This window comes from Orycteropus afer, unplaced genomic scaffold (assembly GCF_000298275.1).
Source record: "Orycteropus afer afer isolate SDZICR_OR568_19922 unplaced genomic scaffold, OryAfe1.0 scaffold00354, whole genome shotgun sequence".
NCBI classification, from domain to species: Eukaryota; Metazoa; Chordata; class Mammalia; order Tubulidentata; family Orycteropodidae; genus Orycteropus; species Orycteropus afer.
The window spans coordinates 2109444-2130001 of record NW_006921941.1 but is presented as its reverse complement, the minus strand read 5'-3'; the positions used below and the strand labels follow the sequence as shown (position 1 = coordinate 2130001).

At 40.4% G+C, this 20558-nt stretch overlaps 1 protein-coding gene across 1 annotated transcript in view; it reads right to left on the bottom strand.

The window, feature by feature from the left end:
- Positions 1-20558, bottom strand: part of DGUOK (deoxyguanosine kinase) — a 47510-nt gene that overhangs the window by 13049 nt on the left and 13903 nt on the right. The window contains exon 2 of the mRNA XM_007952623.2: positions 12956-13068. Within this exon, the coding sequence (XP_007950814.1) occupies positions 12956-13068 (113 nt within the window). The remainder of the gene's footprint in view (positions 1-12955; positions 13069-20558) is intronic.

Sequence of the window (20558 nt, the reverse complement as noted above, 5' to 3'; positions counted from 1 at the left end):
ATACAAATATATAGTGGCGTCAATTAAAAATATAAAAAGAAACTAACAAAACAATGAAAGTATAAAAGTTTAACACACTTCTCTCACAATTTAATGGAGAAACTAGATCCTAAAAATGAATTTGTTGTTGTTGTTAGTGCCGCCAAGTCACCTCCAACTCACAGCGACCCTATGCGTAGCAGAACAAAACACTACCCAGTCCTCTGCCAGCTCTGCCATCCCTGCTATACTTAAGCCCATCATCACAGCCATTGTGTCAATCCATCTCATTGAGGGCCTTTCCCTCTTTCATCAACCCTCTACCTTACCAAGCATGACATACTTCTCCAGGAAATGGTCCCTTCTGACAACATGACCAAAGTAGGTAAGACAAAGTCCGGTCATTCTCGCTTCCAAGGAGCCTTCTAGACACACTTCCTACAGGACAGATTTGTTAGCAGTCTATGGTACTTTCAGCATTCTTCATCAGCACCACAACTCAAATGCATCAATTCTTCTTTGGTCTTCCTTATTCATTGTCCAGCTCTCACATAGTGCATGAGGCAATTGAAACTACCATGGCTTGTGTCAGGAGCACCTTAGTCCTCAAGGAGACATCTTTGCTCCTCAGCATGTGAAAGAAGTCTTTTGCAGCTGACTTGCCCAGTGCTATACATCGTTTGACGCACTGACTGCTGCTTCCACTGGTGTCGACTGTAGAACCAAGCAATGTGAAGTCTTTGACAACTTCCATCTTTCCTCCATTTATTGTGATGCTGCTTATAGGTTCAATTGTGAGGATTTTTGTTTTCTTTATATAGAGATATAATACATACTGCAGACTGTATTCTTCAATCTTCATCAGTAAGTGCTTAGAGTCATCCTCACTTTCAGCAAGCAAAGTTGTGTTGTCAGGGTATCATAGGCTGTTAATGATTTTTCCTCCAATCTTAATGCCATGTTCTTCTTCATACAGGCCAGCTTCTTGGATTATTTGCTCAGCATATAGATTGAATAAGTATGGTGAAAGGACACAACCCTGACACACTCCCTTCTTGATTTTAAACCATGCAGTGTCCCCCTGTTCTGTTCGAATGACAGCCTCCTGGTCTACGTACAGGTTCCTCATGAGTACAATTAAGTGTTCTGGAATTCCCATTCTTCTCAATGTTATCCACAATTTGTTATGATCCACACAATCAAGTGCTTTTGCATAGTCAATAAAACACAAGTAAACATCTTTCTGGTATTCTTAGTTTTCAGTCAAGATCCATCTGACGTCAGCAATGATATCCCTTGTTCCACATCCTCTTCTGAATCCAACTTGCACCTCTGGAAGTTCTCTGTCAATACACTGTTGCAACCATTTTTGAATTATCTTCAGTAAGATTTTACTTGCATGAGATACTAATTATATTGTTCAATAATTTCCACATTCTGTGGGATCACCTTTCTTTGGAATGGGTAAAAATATGGATCTTTTCCAGTCAGTTGGCCAGGTGGCTGTCTTCCAAATCTCTTGGCATAACCAAGTAAGTGCCTCCAGTGGGGCATCCGTTTGTTGAAACATCTCAATGGGTATTCCGTCAACTCCTGGAGCCTTGTTCTTCACCAATTCCTTCAGTGCAGCTTCAACTTCTTCCCTCAATACCATTGGTTCTTGAACCTATGCGACCTCCCGAAATGGATGAACATCGACCAGTTCTTTTTGGTACAGTGAGTCTGTGTATTCCTTCAATCTTCTTCTGATGCTTCCTGCATCATTCAATATTTTGCCCAAAGAATCTTTCAATGTGCAACTCGAGGCTTAACTTTCATCCTCAGTTCTTGCAGCTTGAGAAATGCCAAGCGTGTTTTTCCCTTTTGGTTTTCTAACTCCAGGTCTTTGCACATTTCATGATAGTAACTGGCTGTGTCTGCTTGAGCTGCTCTTTGAAATCTTCTGTTTAGCTCTTTTATCTTGTCATTTCTTCCATTTGCTTTAGCTACTCACCCACTCAGGGGCAAGATTCAGAATTTCTTCTGACATCCATTTTGGTCTTTTCTTCTTTTCTTGTCTTTTTAATGACCTCTTACTTTGTTCATGGATGATGTTCTTATGTCACCCCACAGTTTTTCTAGTTTTTTGTCACTGGTGTTCAATGCATCAAATCTATTCTTCAGATGGTCTCTAAATTCAGGAGCGATATATTCAAGATCATATTTTGGTTCTCGTGGACTTGTTTTAATTGTCTTCAACTTCAAGTTGAACTTGCATATGAGCAGTTGATGGCCTGTTCCACAAACAGCTCCTGGCCTGGTTTCGGCTGAAGATACTGAGCTTTTCCATCGTGTCTTGCCACAGATGTAGTCAATCTGATTCCTGTGTACTCCACTGGGCAAAGTCCACGTGTACAGCTGCCGTTTGTGTTGTTGAAAAAAGGTATCTACAATGAATAAGTCGTTGGTCTTGCAAATTCTATCATGCGATCTCCAGTGTTATTTCTGTCACCAAGGCCAAATCTTCCAACTACTGGTGATTCTTCTTTGTTTCCAACTTTTGCATTCCAGTTACCAGTGATAATTACACTTCTTGACTGCACATTCGGTCAATCTCAGACTGCAGAAGTTGATAAAAATCTTCACTTTCCTCATTTTGGCTTTGGTGGTTGGTGCATAAATTTGAATAATAGCAGTATTAACTAGTCTTCCTTGTAGGCATATGGATATTATCCTATCACTGACAGCAATGTATTTCAGGGCAGATCTTCAAACATCCTTTGCGATGATGAATTTAGAGGGTAAGAATTCTAAATCCTTTTTCCTCACATTTCTGAAACTGGGGTACATCTTACCTAAACCCAAACCCACTGCTATCAAGTTGATTCTGACTCATGGAGACCCTATAAGAACAGGGTAGAACTGCTCCATAGGATTTCCAAGTATAATCTTTATGAAGCAGACTGCCTTACCTTTCTCCCGCAGAGTGTCTTGTGGATTCGAACCACTGAGCTTTTGGTTAGCAGCCTAGCACTGAACCTTTACACCACCACAGCTCCTATAAATCTTACAGTAGTTATTAAATTAAACTTAACATTTAATTTTTCCTTAGAAGTGTTATTAAATTGCTTCTCTGTCTTGCAATCAATGACATATTTCAAAAAATAAAAAACAAACAACCCAAACCTGTTGAATTGAGTGGATTCCAACCCAGAGCAGCCCTGTAGGACAGAGTAGAACCGCCCCACAGGGTTTCCAAGACTGTTAATCTTTACAGAAGCAGTCTGCCACATCTTCCTTCTGTGAAGTAGTTGGTAGGTTCAAACTGCTAACCTTTTGGTTAATCACTGGACAAAATAATCAAAACCTCCAGCACTCTTTAGTGATATCTTAAAACTGAGAAAATACATTTACATCAAACTTTATACCTTACAGATAATACATAAGCCACGTAGCAATCCTCCAGGCAAAGACTGTTTAAATCATACTCTCTGGCCACAACACAATAAAATCAGAAATTAATAATAATGCACACACCAAATCTACTCAGAAAATGTAAAATACTTGGAGGCTAGAGCTTATCCCTTGATGAAAATTCCCAGTTGCAAATGTTTTTAATATTAAGAAATAAAAATAGGGAAAAGTACAAACTAATCATTCAATCTAAAGAGCTTCAAAATATGCAAATAAAGTATGAGAATAAATAAAATTAAAAGCAGAATTTAATGAATTAGAATGCAACATACTACCTAGAATTAAAAAATAAAATCAATTAAGTGGATTAAAAGGTCAATTTGATAACTGTCTATCAAATCTATTTCCTTCCAAAATATTCACAAAAATAAATGCTTTATCTACTTTGCCACCAGAGCTTCTTATTACCTCCAAGCAGCACAAAATATAATTTTAAAGGTGATTTCTAACATTATCTTTAAAAAATTAGATAATCCCTATGCTAAAAAAGATGCAAAGCTTCTCAATTCATTATTACAACCCTAACTGTAAAACCTGTCAAAACCAGTACACACAAACAGTAATACCAATTAAATTTAAAAGTATACATACAAAATTCCAAATGATATATTAGCAAATTAGGTGGTACAGTGTTTAAGCCCTTGGCTGCTAAGCAAAAGTCAGCAGTTTAAACCAACCAGCTGCTCCATGGGAGAAAGATATGGTAGTCTGCTTCCATAAAGATTTATAGCCTTGGAAATCCTATGGGACAGTTCTACTCTGTTCTATGAGCTGCAATCAACTTGACACCAATAGGTTTGGTTGTTTGCTTATGGTTTATATCAGCAAATTAATGGCATAGTACACCATGACCAAAAAGGATTCATCCTAGGAAAGCAAGGATAGTACCATTATCAAATCTGTGACTAATACTAAGAGATTAAAAAATAAAAATCACATGGCTATCTCATAAGATGATAAAAAGGCTTCTGATGAAAATTCAACATTTAATCTACATAAAAAGTTGGTATCTTATTTGTAGAAGGGGACCTTCTCCACATGAAGTATACTGAAAGGAAACCCAGAACTTAACATTGACTACTTGAGGTAGTTTTATTAAAGAAAGAATAAGATAAGGATGACTCTCATCACTACTACTACTTAATTTCACTCTGGAAGTTCTACCCAATGAAAGAAAATAGCAATGAAATATGGATATAAGACACCTTCAAATTCTTACTATTCAGAGATAACTATAATTTTCTCCACCACTTGTCTGTCAGTTTGTCATTGTGTAGTGGTTTGCATGTTGCTATGATGCTGGAAGCCATTTCACTGGTATTTCAAATACCAGAAGGGTCACCCAGTGTAGACAGGTTCAGCAGAGCTTCCAGACTGACAGACTAAGAAGAAGGAAGAGGTGGTACATTTCTGAAAAAAAGTAGCCACTGAAAACCTATGAATAGCAGTGAAACACTGATAAAAGTGCCCGAACAAAAGCCCCTCAGGTTGGAAAGCACTCAAAATATGACTGGGGAAGAGCTGCCTACTAAATGTAGAGGCAATCTTAATGATGTAGATGGAATAAAGCTTTTGGGGCCTTCATTTGCTAATGCAAAATGACTCAAAATGAAAACAAACAGCTGCAAACATCCACTAATGACTGTAACATAAAATGTACAAAGTAGGAAACACAGGATGTACAGTAGGAATATTGGAAGTTGTCAAAAAGGAAATGGAATGTATAAAGACTGATATTACAGGCATTAACTCAAAAAACCAAACTCACTGCCATTGAGTCAATTCCAACTCATAGAGACCCCCATTGGGTTTCTAAGGTGGTAAATCTTTATGGAAATAGATTGCCCCATCTTCCTTCTGTGGAGCAGCTGTTGAGTTTGAACTGCCAGCCTACTGACTTAAGCATTGTGCTACCAGAGTTCCTTATCCCAGGCATTAGTGAGCTAAAAGAGTGGTATTAGCCATTTTGAATGGGACAACCATATGGTCTATGTGGTAGTTAAGCTTGAATGTCAGCTTGGCTGGGCTGTAATTTTGATTGTCTTGGCAGCTGGATGTAGTTTTTCCCCATAGTGAGATTGTACTGGTGTAATCACTCCAAGGTGGAATCTGCTGTGGGCAGCTGAAGGAGAGTTGACTTTGGGGTGTGGCCTGCTTCCAGTATATACAGAAAGGATCCTGCATTTGGTTTAGTCTTCATTTCCAGTGCCTGGACTTGAACCAGAGGTCTGCCATGTTGCCTGCCAATCTTGAGACTGTGGCCTGTACAGCCTGTGAGTCAACAATCTGCCATTTTACCTACCAATCTTGGATTTGTCAGGCTCAGAGGCCAGCAGTTGCATGAGTCAGAAGAAGCCTCCAGCTTGCTTCACTGGGCCTGGCATAAGAGGCAGTGCTGAAGCCCAAGGTCAAAGGACCTCTACCCAGACCCTAGAGCTTGGAGACTCTGAACTTGGACTCCTACCCTAGTCTTCCCTTAGAGCTGACACTCTGAATTTGGACTTCTAGCCTCAACTGTAAGGGAATAAATTTGTTTTTTAAAGCCATCCACCTGTGCTATTTCTGTTACAACAGCATTAGAGAACTAATACAGTCTACTATGGTGGGAATGACAAACTGAAGAGGAATGGCATCACATTCACCATCAAAAAGAACATTACAATCTTGTCAGTGATAGGGTAATTTCCATGGCTAAGGCATTTGGCTGCTAACCACAAGGTTGGCGGTTCAAACCCACAAGTTGCTCCACAGGAGGAAGATGAGGCAATCTATTTTCAGTAAAGATTTACAGCTTTGGAAACCCAATGGGGGTCACTATCAGTCCAAATCGAATTGATGGCAGTGGGTATACAAGGAAGACCAGTTAATACAATTATTATTCAAATTTATGTACCAACTACTAAAGCCAAAGATGAAGAAACAGGAGATTTTTACCAACTTTTGCAATCTGAAATTGACAATACATGGAATCAAGATGTATTGACAATTTACTGGTGATTAAAATGTGAAAGTAGGAAACAAAGCAGCAGCATTGGTAGTTGGAAAATATGGTCTCAGTGATAGAAATGATGCTGGTGATCATATGATAGAATTCTGTAAGACCAACAACTTACTCATTGCAAATATCTTTCTTCAACAATATAAGCAGCACTATACATGTGGACCTTACCAAATGGAATATACAGGAATTAAATCCACTACATCTGTGGAAAAAGATGATAGAGAAGCTCAATATCATCAGTTAGAACAAGGCCAGGGGCTGAATGAAGAACAGACCATCAATTGCTTATATATAAGTTTAAGTTGGAGTTGAAGGAAATTAATACAAATCCATGAGAGCCAAAATACAACCTTGAGTATATCCCACTTGAATGTAGAGACCATCTGAAGAACAGATTTGATGCATTAAACACCAATGACTGAAGACCAGATGAATTGTGAGATAACATCAAGGACATCATACACAAAGAAAGGTCATTAATCGTCCAGAGCAAAGAAGAATGAAGAAAACAGAAACAATTAGTCCAAGCAACTGGTACACCATGCGATCCACAGCCTACACGACTACGAGACCAGAAGAACTAGATGGTGCCCACCTACCACTGTCAACCACTCGGAGGGGGATCTATATAGGAAATCCTGGACAGAGAGGGAGAACAATTAGATTCTCTAGAGAAACAAAACCAGTAAAGCTTATATAGAGAAAGAGAAATTTATCTTAGGAAAATGTTTCACACACTTATAGAAGCTGGCAAGTCCAAAGTTCTTGGATCAAACATCAAGCTGGAGACTTTTCCTGAGTCACGCAGCTGCAGGGGCTGAGGAGCTCAAGGTTGGCAGGCAGTATACTGGCTGTTGATGCCAACGAATGAAGAATCCAAGATCTCCAGGCCGAATAGTGGATTGTTTGCTCACGAACAGTTGTAGGCAGCACAACAAAATCCCAATCCACAGAGGAGTGTCTCTTTTCCCAGGATGTCCATAAATATACTGGAAGCAGGCCACACCCCTAGGGAAACTTCCTTTCAATGGATTGGCTGCTCAAAACATATACATCTGATCCCATCATGGGAATAACCACATCACAACTGCTTAAACCACACAGAATTGTGGTCCAGCCAAGTTGACACACAGCTCCAACTATTACAACATGCAAGTAAAATTTTGCTGAAGATAATTAAAACATGGTTGTAGCAGTATATTTCACTGTACATAAATTATATTTCAATAAAAAGCATTTTAAAAAATGTTTGCAGCAGTATACTAATAGGGAACTGTCAGAAATTCAAGCTGAATTCAGAAGAGGGTGTGGAATGAGACATCATTGCTTAAGTCAGGCGGATCTTGGCTGAAAGCAAAGAATATCAGATGTTTACCTGTGTTTTGGGAGCTCTGGTAGCATAGTGGCTAAGACACTTGCCTGCTCACCAGAAGGCTGGCGGTTCAAACCCACCAGCCACTCCTTGGAAGGAAGGTTGGGCAATCCTACTTCCATAGTGATACTGCCTCGGAAACCCAAGGAGGGGTCGCTATAAGTCAGGGCTGACTTATATATAAATATACTATAAGTCAGGGCTGACTTGACGGCACATAACAACAACCTGTGTTTTACTGACTATGCAAAGGTATTTGACTGTGTGGATCATAATAAATTATGGATAAGGTTTCAAAGAATGGGAATTCCAGAACACTTAACTGTGCTCATGAGGAACCTATACAGAGACCGAGAGGCACTCATTTGAACAAAACACAGGTATTGCACGGTTTAAAATCAGGAAATGTGTGTGTCAGGTTGTATCCTTTCACTGTACTTATTCAATCTGTAAACTGAGCAAAGAATCCAAGAACCTGGACTATATAAAGAATGCAGCATTGAGATTGGAGCAACACTTACTAACAACCTGCAATATGGAGATGACACAATCTTGCTTGCTGAAAGCAAAGAAGTCTTTTTCTAAAAAAAATTTTATTGTGATTTGGGTGAAAGTTTAAAGAGCAAATTCATTTTCCATACAGCAGTTCACACACATTTTGTTTCATGACATCGACTGCAATCCCCTACAGTGTAACAGCTCTCTTCCCACTTCTTCCCTGTAGTTACCACTGTATCCTTCTTTCCTATGCATTCCTGCCCCCTGAGCTGTCTCTCTGTGCAAATACTGTCCTTCTGTTCACCCACGATTGATCCTTCTAAGGAGTGTATCTACCTGATGTAAATGTTCACTATATATGCCTCTATTGTTTGGCTAGACACTACAGGAGTGAGTTCAGTTCTACACCTGAAGCGTTACTTGGGGCCATAGTCTTGCGGGTTTTACCAGGCTCTATCAGACCAGTAAATCTGTTTTGTTTTTTTTTTATGATTTGAGTTTTGTTCCACATTGTTCTCTCACTCTATCCAGGATCTCCTGCACTGATCCCATTCAGAGTGGCTGACAGTGGTAACTGGGCACCATCTAGTTCTTCTGGTCTCATGATCATTTAGGCTGAGGTCCACCTGGTCCACTAGTCCCGTGGACTGTTTCCATGCATCTTTGACATTCTTCATTCTTCTTTGCTCTGGACAAGGATTGACTCATTGGTGTACTTAGATGGCCATTTGCAAGCTTTTCAGACTCCAGTACACTCGCCAAAGTAAGATATAGAACAATGTTTTTGTGTAGTTTGTTATGCCAAATGAGTGAAAGCGAAGAAGTCTTGAAGTACTTACTGATGGAGATCAAAGAGTACAGCCTTCAGTACAGATTACATGTCAACATAATGAAGAAAACAAAAATCCTCACAATTGGACCAATAAGCAACATCAGGACAAATGGAGAAAAGATAGAAGTTGTCAAGGATTTCATTTTATCTGAATCCATAATCCATGCCCATGGAAGCAGCAGTCAAAAAAATGAAACGATGTATTGTACTAAGCGAGTCTTTAAAATGTTAAAGAGCAAAGATGTCACTTTGAAGACAGCTGTGCCTAACCCAAGCCAGGGTATTTTCAATCCTCTCATACACATGTGAAAACTGGACAATGAATAAGGAAGACCAAAAAAGAACTCATGCATCTGAATTGTGGTATTGTCAAAGAATACTGAATAGACCATGGACTGACAGAAGAACAAACAAATCTGTCTTAGAGGAAGTATAGCGGGAATGCTCCAAAGAAGTAAGAGTGGGTAGACTTCATTTCTCATACTTTGGTCATGGAGGGACCAGTCCCTGAAGAAGGATCATGCCTGGTGAAGTAGAGAGTCAACAAAAAAGGAGAAGACCCTCAATGAGATGGATTGACACAGGGGCTGCAACAATGGGCTCAAGCACAGCAACGATTATGAGGATGGTGCAGGACCAGGCACTGTTTCATTCTGTCATACACAGGGTTGCTATGAGTTGAAACCAACTTGATAGCACCTAACAATAACAATAACATTATTTTCTAGAAGTCCCTGGATGGTGCAAATGGTTACATGCTCAGCCGCTAACTGAAATGCAAGAGTCCAGCCAGAGGTGCTCGGAAGAAAAGCCAGAAATTCTACTTCCCAAAAGTAAGCCATTGAAAACCCTGTGGAGCAGTTCTACTATGACGCACATGGAGTCACCATGAGTCAGAATCAACTCAAGAGCAACAGTTACTAGTTATTATTTTCTAAAACCAAAAGCAAACAGAGAAAAATAAATACAATATAAAAATTAAGCCATATAAGACAAATACAACAATCAACTGCTTGTTCTTTAAAACAGCCATAACCAGGTTTGAAAAGATGAGACGAAAGAAGATTTTAGTCATAATAAAAAATATGTAAGCAGTCAGGACTAAACTAAGTAAGAATACTACTGGGACAAGTTGATAGCCGTTTAGAAAAAAAACAGTAAAGTCAGCCCTCAATATCTTTTAAAGTCACATAAAGAGTGAAAAAAAACAAGAGAAAGAAATACAGGTGAATGCTTTTATAACCTTGTACTATAGGAGGCCTTTTTAAATTTTAACATCAAAGGCAGAAAAGGATGGACAGGCTTGGTACATAAAAACCTAACGTTATTATACTGCAAAGCACATTATATATAAAGATAAAAGAAAAATTACAAACTGGGAATAATATCAGCAACATATGACAGAGATAATATATTTAATGCACAATGAGATCTTATGAAGCCATTACAAAAAATCAAGATTGCCAGAGGGGGGAAAAAAAGTAAAGAATCTGAACTGGAAATTCACTAGGGAATAATAATAAATGGCCAATAAACATGAAAAAAATTGTTCAACTTACTGGTAATGAAAGAAATGGAAAAGAAAATAACATACCATTTTCTTGCCTCTCAGATTTGTAAGAACTGCTCAGAGTATGAAGAAATTGGTGTAACTTTTCTGAAGGGAAATTCACTAACATCTATCAAAAATGTCAACAATATGCATAATTTTTTAACACTAAAATTCCAATTCTAGAGTAGCCTAAGAGAACACTCAGGTGCACAAAATTTAGCTACTAAAAAGAAATAACATCTGGCTACAAGGATATTCATCACTGCAACACTATTTATGATGGGGAGAAATGAGAAAAGTAAGTATTTAAAATAGAGCACTGGATAACTAAATGATGCTATTTCATACTATGCAACATACTGCAACCATTAAAATGACTTTAGTGTGGAAAGAAGATTTTATACAATAAGTGACATGAAGATGCAATGACAATTTTTATTTAAAAAAGTAAACATACATATGTTTTATATAAAACCCAAAATCTCATTGCCATTGAGTCAATTCCAACTCATAGTGACCCTACGGGACAGAGCAGAACTGCCCCACAGAGTTTCCAAAGCTGTAAATCTTTATGGAAGCAGGCTACCACAGGAGCAGCTGGTGGGTTTGAACTGCTAACTTTCTAATTAGTAGCCGAGTACTTGTGCCACCAGGGCTCCTCGTGTTTTATATATTTATGTAAAAAATATATATATGTATTTATATATAATTCTTTTCCTCTCCACAGAGAAAAGTCGCAAAGACATCAATAGTAACTTTTACCTCTCCATAATGGAACTGCAGAAGTATTATTTACCTGTTTCTTTGAAACAAATTATGCCAAAATTCAGTTATCTTAAATAACATTCATTATCACATATTTTCTGTGGGGCAGAAATTTGGCTGAGTTGGGTGGTTCTGGCTCAGCGTTACTCATGAAGTTGCAGTCAAGATGTTGGCTAAGGCTACAGTCATTTGAAGCCTTGACTGGGGCTTGGCGATCTCCTTCCAAGAAGACTATGCATATAGTTGTTGGCGAAGGCTCCAGTTCTTTGTTGTGTGGGCCTCTTTAACCAGGTTACTTGAATGTCCTCATGACATGGTGGCTGGCTTCCCCCATAACAAACAGGCACACACATACATGTACAGAGACATCTTAAAAAAGGAAATCCCTCAATAAGCATGATGTACCTGCCGGAAATAAAAAAGTCACAGAATTCTGGGCTGGAATAACAGAACAGAGTAATTCTGGGTTGAAATACAATATTCTCTACCATATAGATTACATTCAGAATGTTCTTCCTGTTTAGTGATAAGCACTACTGTTAGTAAACTCTCAACAAGAAACTAACAAACTGAACCTCATTACCAAGACAAAGTTACTTCAGAATAAAGAATAGGTTGGAGGAAAACAGGGGTATTTGGCTTGAAAGAAAGAAGACCAGAGGGGAAGAGGAAGCAGACAAATCACTGCCTTCAACTAGAGGAAGAATTACCATGTAGAAAGTTAAAAGACTTAAGAGGCAACATTTGAACCAATGAGTCAGAGTTGCGGGGAGGCAATGTGATTCAATACAAGAGCTGTTAAAAACCAGAAGAAGCCACTCAGTGAATGTCCCAGGTGGGTGGAAGGAGGAGCCCATGGAGTCTGAGGCCTGGTACTGCCACCCCCTTAGGTTCATGTCTCTAAGGTTCATGTCCAAACCAGTCCTTCCTTGCTCACACTGCTGTGGCTGGTGTTGAAACCAACCCTGTGGCCTTTCCCAAAGCAGCAGACCTGACAGTAGAGCTTAAGGCACAAGGTCTAGTGAAATGTACAGTGCTTAGCAGAGTGTCTGGCAGGATATGTGCTTTATAAACATTAACTATTATTTCTTCATTGACTCAAGGTGTGACAGGTAATCTCTCAGGTTCCTCCGAATTTCTAAGAGTTTATAAGTTAAGATCACTACAACTAATAATTAATCCTGATGGTCACCTTCAGTAATAATAATATAAATACTTCAAGGTAGAAATGAAAAAAACTAATCTTCAAAGCTAGGATTGTTAGATATGCTTTTGGAAACCACAAAGAACAGAAGCAGTCACTTACTTACACAGACATATAAAAACCACAAAAATCAAAACTAAACATATCCAAACAAGCCATATCCTCTCTGGTGTATGAGGTCTACTCTCTGGAATGAAGTTATTTTAAAAAGGAGACTCATGCTGGGCTACTTCACCTAAATTAAATTATTAGTTTACCCAACCATGTCTGCCAACTACCCACCACAGCTGAAAACTTACTTTTTGGGTGCCAGCAGCGTGGACATCCTGCCATGTTGCTATAGGCTCTGTAGCTACGTGCCACTCTGGGTAAGTTTTCGTGAGTAACTTCACAAAGGTAGACTTTCCCACAGCTGCAATGCAAATAGCACGTATTGGGAGGCTTCCCAAATCAGGGCTGAAGAAGACTGCTACTAAAGTCTGCCACAAATGCCCAACTCAAGGGAACAAGCATCAGTTTTTCCAATTTCAAAACTCAGCAGTCATACCACTGTCAGACAGATGATGGGTCAGGCCGTGGCAACCAGAGCCACCATAAGGAATACAGGCAACAAGGAGGGAAAAATACTATGATTACATTTGCAATTCTAACATCCCAGTCCCCTGGAAGCAGAGAGTATTCAGTAACAGTTAAAAATGTAATAGAACTGTCAAAAAGTGGTGAAATCAACTACATAAATGATAAAGCTTAAGTCACAACTTTATTTGGTGACAGTATAAAAACTGCGAGTTTTTCAAGACCAAAAACAAAGATTATGACCTTCATTCATTCATTAACTCACAAATATTCCCAGAGTGCTTACTACGTACTCAAGACTGTGTCAGGTACCGATGTACAATGGTAAACAAGACACATGGTGGATTTTGCCGTCACAGAACATGTATGGGAGACAGATACAGGCAGACCCCAGTTACAAATGTCTGACTTACATACAGTACAACCCTGTTACAAAGCAATCCCTGTCAAACCTACATTTAAAATTTGAGGTATATAAAAGGGCTCATAATAACAACCGGGTGGGGGGACCAGGAATACCATAATGAGGTGGGAGGCATGGGAGGAAGATGGACTTGGTAGAGAAAGGAGCTACATCCTTTGTCTCCAACCCATAGGGGTGACTGTCCTGGGCTGGCCACTAAACATGCAATGCAATTCTTGTGGCAGCCAGGGCCAAGGTGTGGAGAAGCCTCTCGCACCTGGCAGCCTGATTCTGGCCCAGGATGGCAACAAGGGCATCCTTCTGAAGGTCCCACTCATTGACTGGATGCTATGTGCAGCTCTGAAATCAGGGTCTTCCAAAGGTGTCCATGTGCCAGAAGGGACTGGGCTGGGGTGGCGGGGGAAGCCCCCAGCTGGGTGTGGAAGGGACTGGGGGCTTTCTGAATGGTCGCTCCTGGAAGGGTCATGCAAGGTCCTGGGTGTCTAGGCCCTCACTGAGAGCCAAGGGAGGAAAAGCTACAACTCTCTGTTCTTTAGTGGCTAGCAGTCATGACCTGGGACAGTTCCTGTCCCCACCCTTGAGAATGTCCATCTGTAAAAGGGGAGACTGACTTCAATCTCCCTGTCCCAATTTACCTCACAGAGGAAAGCAAAAGAGGATACCTCTGCAAAATGTCTGTGAAAACGTGTACTTTGCGATGCCTATCAAAACATTATACCTACTCCTCACTTATCAAAATTATTAGGTTCCAAAGACCAGGTCATTATATGAAAATCAGTGTTATGCTATCTCCTGCCCTGGTCTCCCCTCCTCCCTGGTCCCAGCTCTCCTTAGCTGGGTGTCCATGGCCCCTCCACACAATGGTGATCATGGGCTTGTCCTTGCTCTGCTCACCAGAACCCAAATGCTTGCTGTGGGTTGCTGAACAGCTGTCCTCTGGGAGAGAAGGAGTGCAGCTCAGGCTGGGCAATGTGCAGTGCCCTTGGCCAGAGGATGGCTCCATAGAGGCAAGCACCACCCGCTTGCCCACTTCCAGTGCCTGCTGGCTGGTGCCTGAGTGAGGTGGGGAGGGTGGGGCTCACTGAGGAGAGCTGAGAAGAGGACAGGAAGAGAAAGAGGGGAGGCACAAGCTAGAAGGAGCTGGAGCATCAAGTGCCCCATGGGTTCTAGACTAGGGTTAAATATCCCTGGGGGTGGCATTGCTCCTTTCCCTACATACCCTGGACAAGGCTGTGCTGGTCTGTGGGGTCAGGAGGGTTGTTACTGTGCAAAATAGATACAGTAGTAGATTTTTTATTAGTAGCAAATCTACTAGTTACAGATTTTTAAAATGTTAAATGATAGATAAAGAGATAGTTGGTGAGGAATAGGTGTATTATTATTACTGTATCATTATGTTAAAGATGTTTTAGTGTGTCTGGAAATGCTTCTTTAATGTTTTTTTATGCATAGAAAGTACACTAAATACTAAGACAAACATTTGACTGACATTAGCTATGAACCATACCTGTTTGACTAATGTACAAATTTTACTTAAAGAGATTAAAGAGTGATACTCGTTCATAATTCAGGGACTGCCCATACTAAACAAATAGATGTTGTTGTTGTTGTTATGTGCCGTCGAGTCAGCCCCGACTCATCGCGACCCCTCCTTGGGTTTCCGAGGCAGTATCACTATGGAAGTAGGATTGCCCAACCTTCCTTCCGAGGAGTGGCTGGTGGGTTTGAACCGCCAGCCTTCTGGTTAGCAGTCAAGTGCTTTAGCCACTATGCTACCAGAGCTCCTAACAAATAGATGTGGAATTATTAAATTGTGTTAAGTGCTAAGGAAAGAAAAATATAGGATGACCCTAACAGAGCACAGGAGGTCAGAGAAGGCCCCTCTGAAAAAAATGACATCTAAGAGAAGACCTGAAAGATGAGGAGTTAGCCAGGCCAGATGTGGGGGAAGGGTAATCCACAGGGAGTAACATGAACTAAGGCTCAGAAGAGAGAAAGAACATGGCACACAGCAGGACAGAAGAGAAGTTTAGGCTGGAAAAGGTGGCCAGTAAGCCACAGCATGGCTGAGTAAGAAAGAAGAGTGGTTTACGATGAGTTTGGATTGAAAAGCAGACAAAAGCCAAGTCACACAGGCCCTGTAGCCAGGCTTAGAAGTCTGAATTCCATTCTAGAGCAATGGGAAGTCAGTGGAAAATTCTAAGAAAGAGAATTGTAAGATTGCATCTCACTTTAAAAAGATCACTTCACTCCACCAGCCGTGTAAGAATGGACTGAAGTGGAACAGACATACCAGTTAGAAGACAACATGCAGCTTGGACCAAGATGGAAAAGCAGTGAATGCTTTGAGAAATATTTTGGGGATGAAATCACCTAGTACTACAACACTCAAGTTATCTTTCCCATTTATAACAATGTCTGGCCCATACTTCTCCTGGACTCCAGAAATGTCCACTGGACATTCTACAATCACCTCAAAGTCAATACATGTCCTAAATGAACTCATCATCGTCCCCCCTAGACTGAGTTTCCTCCCGTATCCCAGGCCTTTGCGTGTGGCATCATCATCTATTCACTGTTTGTATCAGTACTTTTCCTCATCTGCCAAACCCGACTGGTCACTAAGATCCTTTTGGATCTATTTTCTAAAATTCCCCCATCTGAACTTTTCTTTCTATTCCACCTCTGTGCTCGAGACCAGGCTCTCAGCTTCCCTTGCCTCTCCAACTCTGGCCTTGCCCTCTTCGATCCATTATCCACACTGCAGCCACACTAAACACAAAATAAGACTGCTTAAACTCTTCCACAGCTCTTTGTTGCCTTTCTGACAAAACACAAACCCTTTAGTATGGTCCATGAGATAGGTCAAGATACAGTCCTGACATTCACCTCTCTGGCCTCAATATCCCTTTAGGCATCTCATGCTTCTGCTGGACCGAACTTCAATCATGCTGTATCATCTCCTGCAATGTGACTTTGCAGAAGCTTTCTGCATTTCCTGGAGCACCACTTGGTCAACTCCTACTCAGTGTTCAAGATTCTGCTCAGATGTAACTCCTGCATAAAGCCTTTCCCCAGACCCTGACATCTCTAAGCTGGATTAGCTAACCCTGCTTTGGACTTGGCCTGCATTCTAGGTGAGACTCCATCACAGCAGTTGGAACAGTGTTTCACTAGGTAAAAAGAGGGGATTCTCCTTTGTAAATACAATACTGAGTTGTTAATGAAAGCAAATATGGGTATAGGGACGGATAGATGGGTGAACAAGCTAAACAATTATGTATGTCTAAATGGAGAGTGTATCCAAGATCATATACAGGGTTGGCAGAAAATGGGCCTCTCGAAGAGTATGAAGGGATGGACACTGGGAGGAGGTGACTGTGGGGAGGAAGTGGGAGGGGAGCTGCTGCATTGTAAATTTTGGTCAATGACATGAGACAAGGTGTATGTGAACTGCTGTATGAAAAGTGAATTTACTCTGTAAATCTTCACCCAAATCCTAATAAAAAAAAAAAAAAAGAGGGGATTCTTCCAGGGCAGGAGGCAAAGCCCAGCCTAATGACCAGACTGAATGAACAAAACACATTAACACATTAATTTCTGTTCCTTCTGAAACCCATATTTGTAAAAATCACAAAAACATATCTTAAGAGTTTGTTTAGAAATTATAACAACTATTTATATACTGTAATGGAAGGCTCATTCTTCTCTATCTGAGGTAGGTGGTCTTTCTCAAGTGAGTTTCAAGCTCAGGAAGAACTCAAATAGAACCAAGAAAAAGAAAGGTCCACCTTCCCACCCAATTCTATTAGCCAGTCATGGTTATTGATTGAGAGCAAAGAGATGTCTCAGTACAGCGGCCCACATATCCAATACGTGACATTTATTACACACCACTCTAACTCCTCTCTGAATACACAGGATAAGAACAAACAACAAGAATTTGTGCATTTTGTACAGTCACACTCATCTTACTCCCCACCTCCACCCAACTCACGTCTGCCTTTTCACATCTGTTCAGCCTCTGCTCTTCCCACACTTCAATATATAAATGCCTTCTCCTGCTCTTCTGGGCTGTCTAAATCCTTTCTCCCACCAACCCTAAGGTCCCACCTCCTCTATGAAGTTCAGAACTTATCTAGTTTACACTGAATTCCTACTACACTGGTCAGTTGAATCAACCAAAAAATATTTATTAACTGGCTACTGTATGTTTGTCATTTAATTATTTTGTGGTTGTTTTCATAGATACCAGTTTTGGTTTCCTAACAGGATCTCAACCTCTGGGGTTGGGCCCCAGGAACACACATGTTAAAAGTATGCTCCAAGTGATCTTGATGCAGACATATTTGAGACTGCTATCTAGAACAATCTGTTAAAAAAATCAAGCAAAAAACCAAACCAAACTCACTATGCCATCGAGTCAATTCCAACTGACAGCAACCCTTTTAGGACAGAGTAGAACTGCCCCAGGGAGCTCTGGTAGTGTAGTGCCTAAGGCATTTGACTGCTAACCAGAAGGCTGGTGGTTTAAACACACCAGCCACTCCTCGGAAGGAAAGTTGGGCACTCTACTTCTGTAGTGATACTGCCTCGGAAACCCAAGGAGGGGTCATTATGAGTCGGATCTGACTCGATGGCAGAGTTCGGTTTGGTTTGGTTTAGAACTGCCCCATAGGATTTCCAAGGTTGTAAATCTTTACAGAAGCAGACTGCTTCATCCTTCTGCAGAACAGCTAGTAGGTTCAAACCACTGATCTTCTGGTTAGCAGCTGAACGCTTTAACTGCTATGCTACCAGAGCTCAGATACACACGCACGCACATGTCTGTGTATGTACCTCTGTGTGTGTGTGTGTGTCATATCCATATACCAGACTACCCAATCAGATCCTCTGGGCTTGCACAAAGCACATAACAGTGTGGCAGGGAACTACAAATTGGTTGTTTGTGTATTTTCAGATACTTGCTTGCCCTGAATAGTTTCCCGTCTAAAATATTTGGTTCAATTGGTCAATATTTATATTGTAGGTTGTTGAATAAGTCTAAAACATGGTTCTCCCTACAGGCTGAAATTCTGGTTTAATTAATATGAAAAGATGAAGGCAGTTGACTTGTTAGATGGGTGGGATTGAATGACTTGTTAGAATAACTTACTTTTTTAAAAGTTATTAAAAAAAAAATTGTAGATGGAAAAGAAGGGCTCTAAGTGCCAACTTCACCTCTGAGATCAGACACTATTAGTTCATCTAAGTGCTGGCAGGACTCTGAGAAAATGACTCATGCCATTTCAACACACAATACATGGAATGACAACAGATCAGATGTAATGGGAAACACATAGTTCCAATTACTGGAACATGCCCATCTGATACCCAGGGTTACATCTCTAACCTACAGCCCACTTCCCATTCCAAGGCTTCTGGAAAGCCAGTTTAGTCATCAGAAGCTGGTGTCAGCACAGAATCAGTGCAAATTGTATGGAAGGTCTGAGGGCTGTGCCATCCATGCTTCTGTAGGCATGGAGGGTCTGGGTCATTCACCACAGGGCAGCATTTCTTCAGCCACATTCCACTGGAACTAGTAGTGGTAGTGCCAGCCACTACCCACAGATGTGGAATAATTATTTAAAAAAATAATTCAAAGCTGTATATTTATTATCAAAACCAGACACAGCATCACTCTTTCAGTACTATGATACCTGACTGTAAGTTTTCTTCTTCCTGCCTGAGTTTTGGTTGTTTTAATGACAAACTTTTAAAAGTGCTCACAGGGGCTCTATAGGAGTGGTGGTGTTTGGTTCTCCATTGCAAGAGGACTTCTCCTAGAGACCAGACACTATGTCCACCCAAAACCTCTCTCCTTCAGATATCAATGAGCAAACTGACGAAGTTCTTGTATTTTTGTTCGTTTCTATACAGAAACCAAACCAAGCCAAACTCACTGCCATCGAGTCAGATCTGACTCACAGCAACCCCTCCTTGGGTTTCCGACGCAGTATCACTACAGAAGTAGACAGCCCAACCTTCCTTCCAAAGAGTACCATCCTTGTATAGTACCATTATCTCAGACTTATCACAATTTAGTTAGATCCTAGTTTACCTGGTATCTTTCAATATGCTTCTAATGCCATAAAATCTGGGAGGTATCAAACCTCAGAAGTAGCATATTTACAAAACTTCCCTTAGGACCTTAGTCATCATTGTAATTTGTGGCATGTGCCATGATTTGAACAATAGGAGACACTTTCTTAGAGTGTATTACTTCAACTTGTTGATTTGTATTTCACAAGCTAGACAAAGGGCTCAGGTGTTAATGCTCACCTTTTTCTATGTCATGGTTTTCCCCAAAAAAATGTCTGGATTTTTTTTTTTTTTTTTTTTAAAATAAACTATGATGCCTGTTATCGCTCATGCTAAAATCTAGTAGGTAAGGTACTATCTGATGTAGCATGCAAAATAACATATTCTATCATTTAAAATTTAATATAGTCATATTTCATAGGAATCTCTTAAATATACCATCACCTCCAGGCATTTTCTTCTCTTGAACATGGGGGGAAAAGACGACTACTAAAATATCTTACCAAAGTCAAAGAAAGGCAGCACATATTAGCTGTCTAGTATTTTTTTTCTTTTATTCTGATTGGGTGAAAATTTACAGAGCAAATACACTTTCCATACAGCAGATCACATACACTGTCTCATAACATTGACCACAATTTAGCTCAATGCAACATCTCCTCTCCCACTTCCTCCCGATAGGTACCGCTTCCCTGTGTCCATCCCTCCATGCACTCCTACCCCCTGAGCTGTCTCCCTGTGCCTGAGCAGCCCTTCTTTCTCTCTCTAAGGAGTGTATCTACCTCAGGTAAATGCTCAACTAGTATGCCTGTCTACTGCTT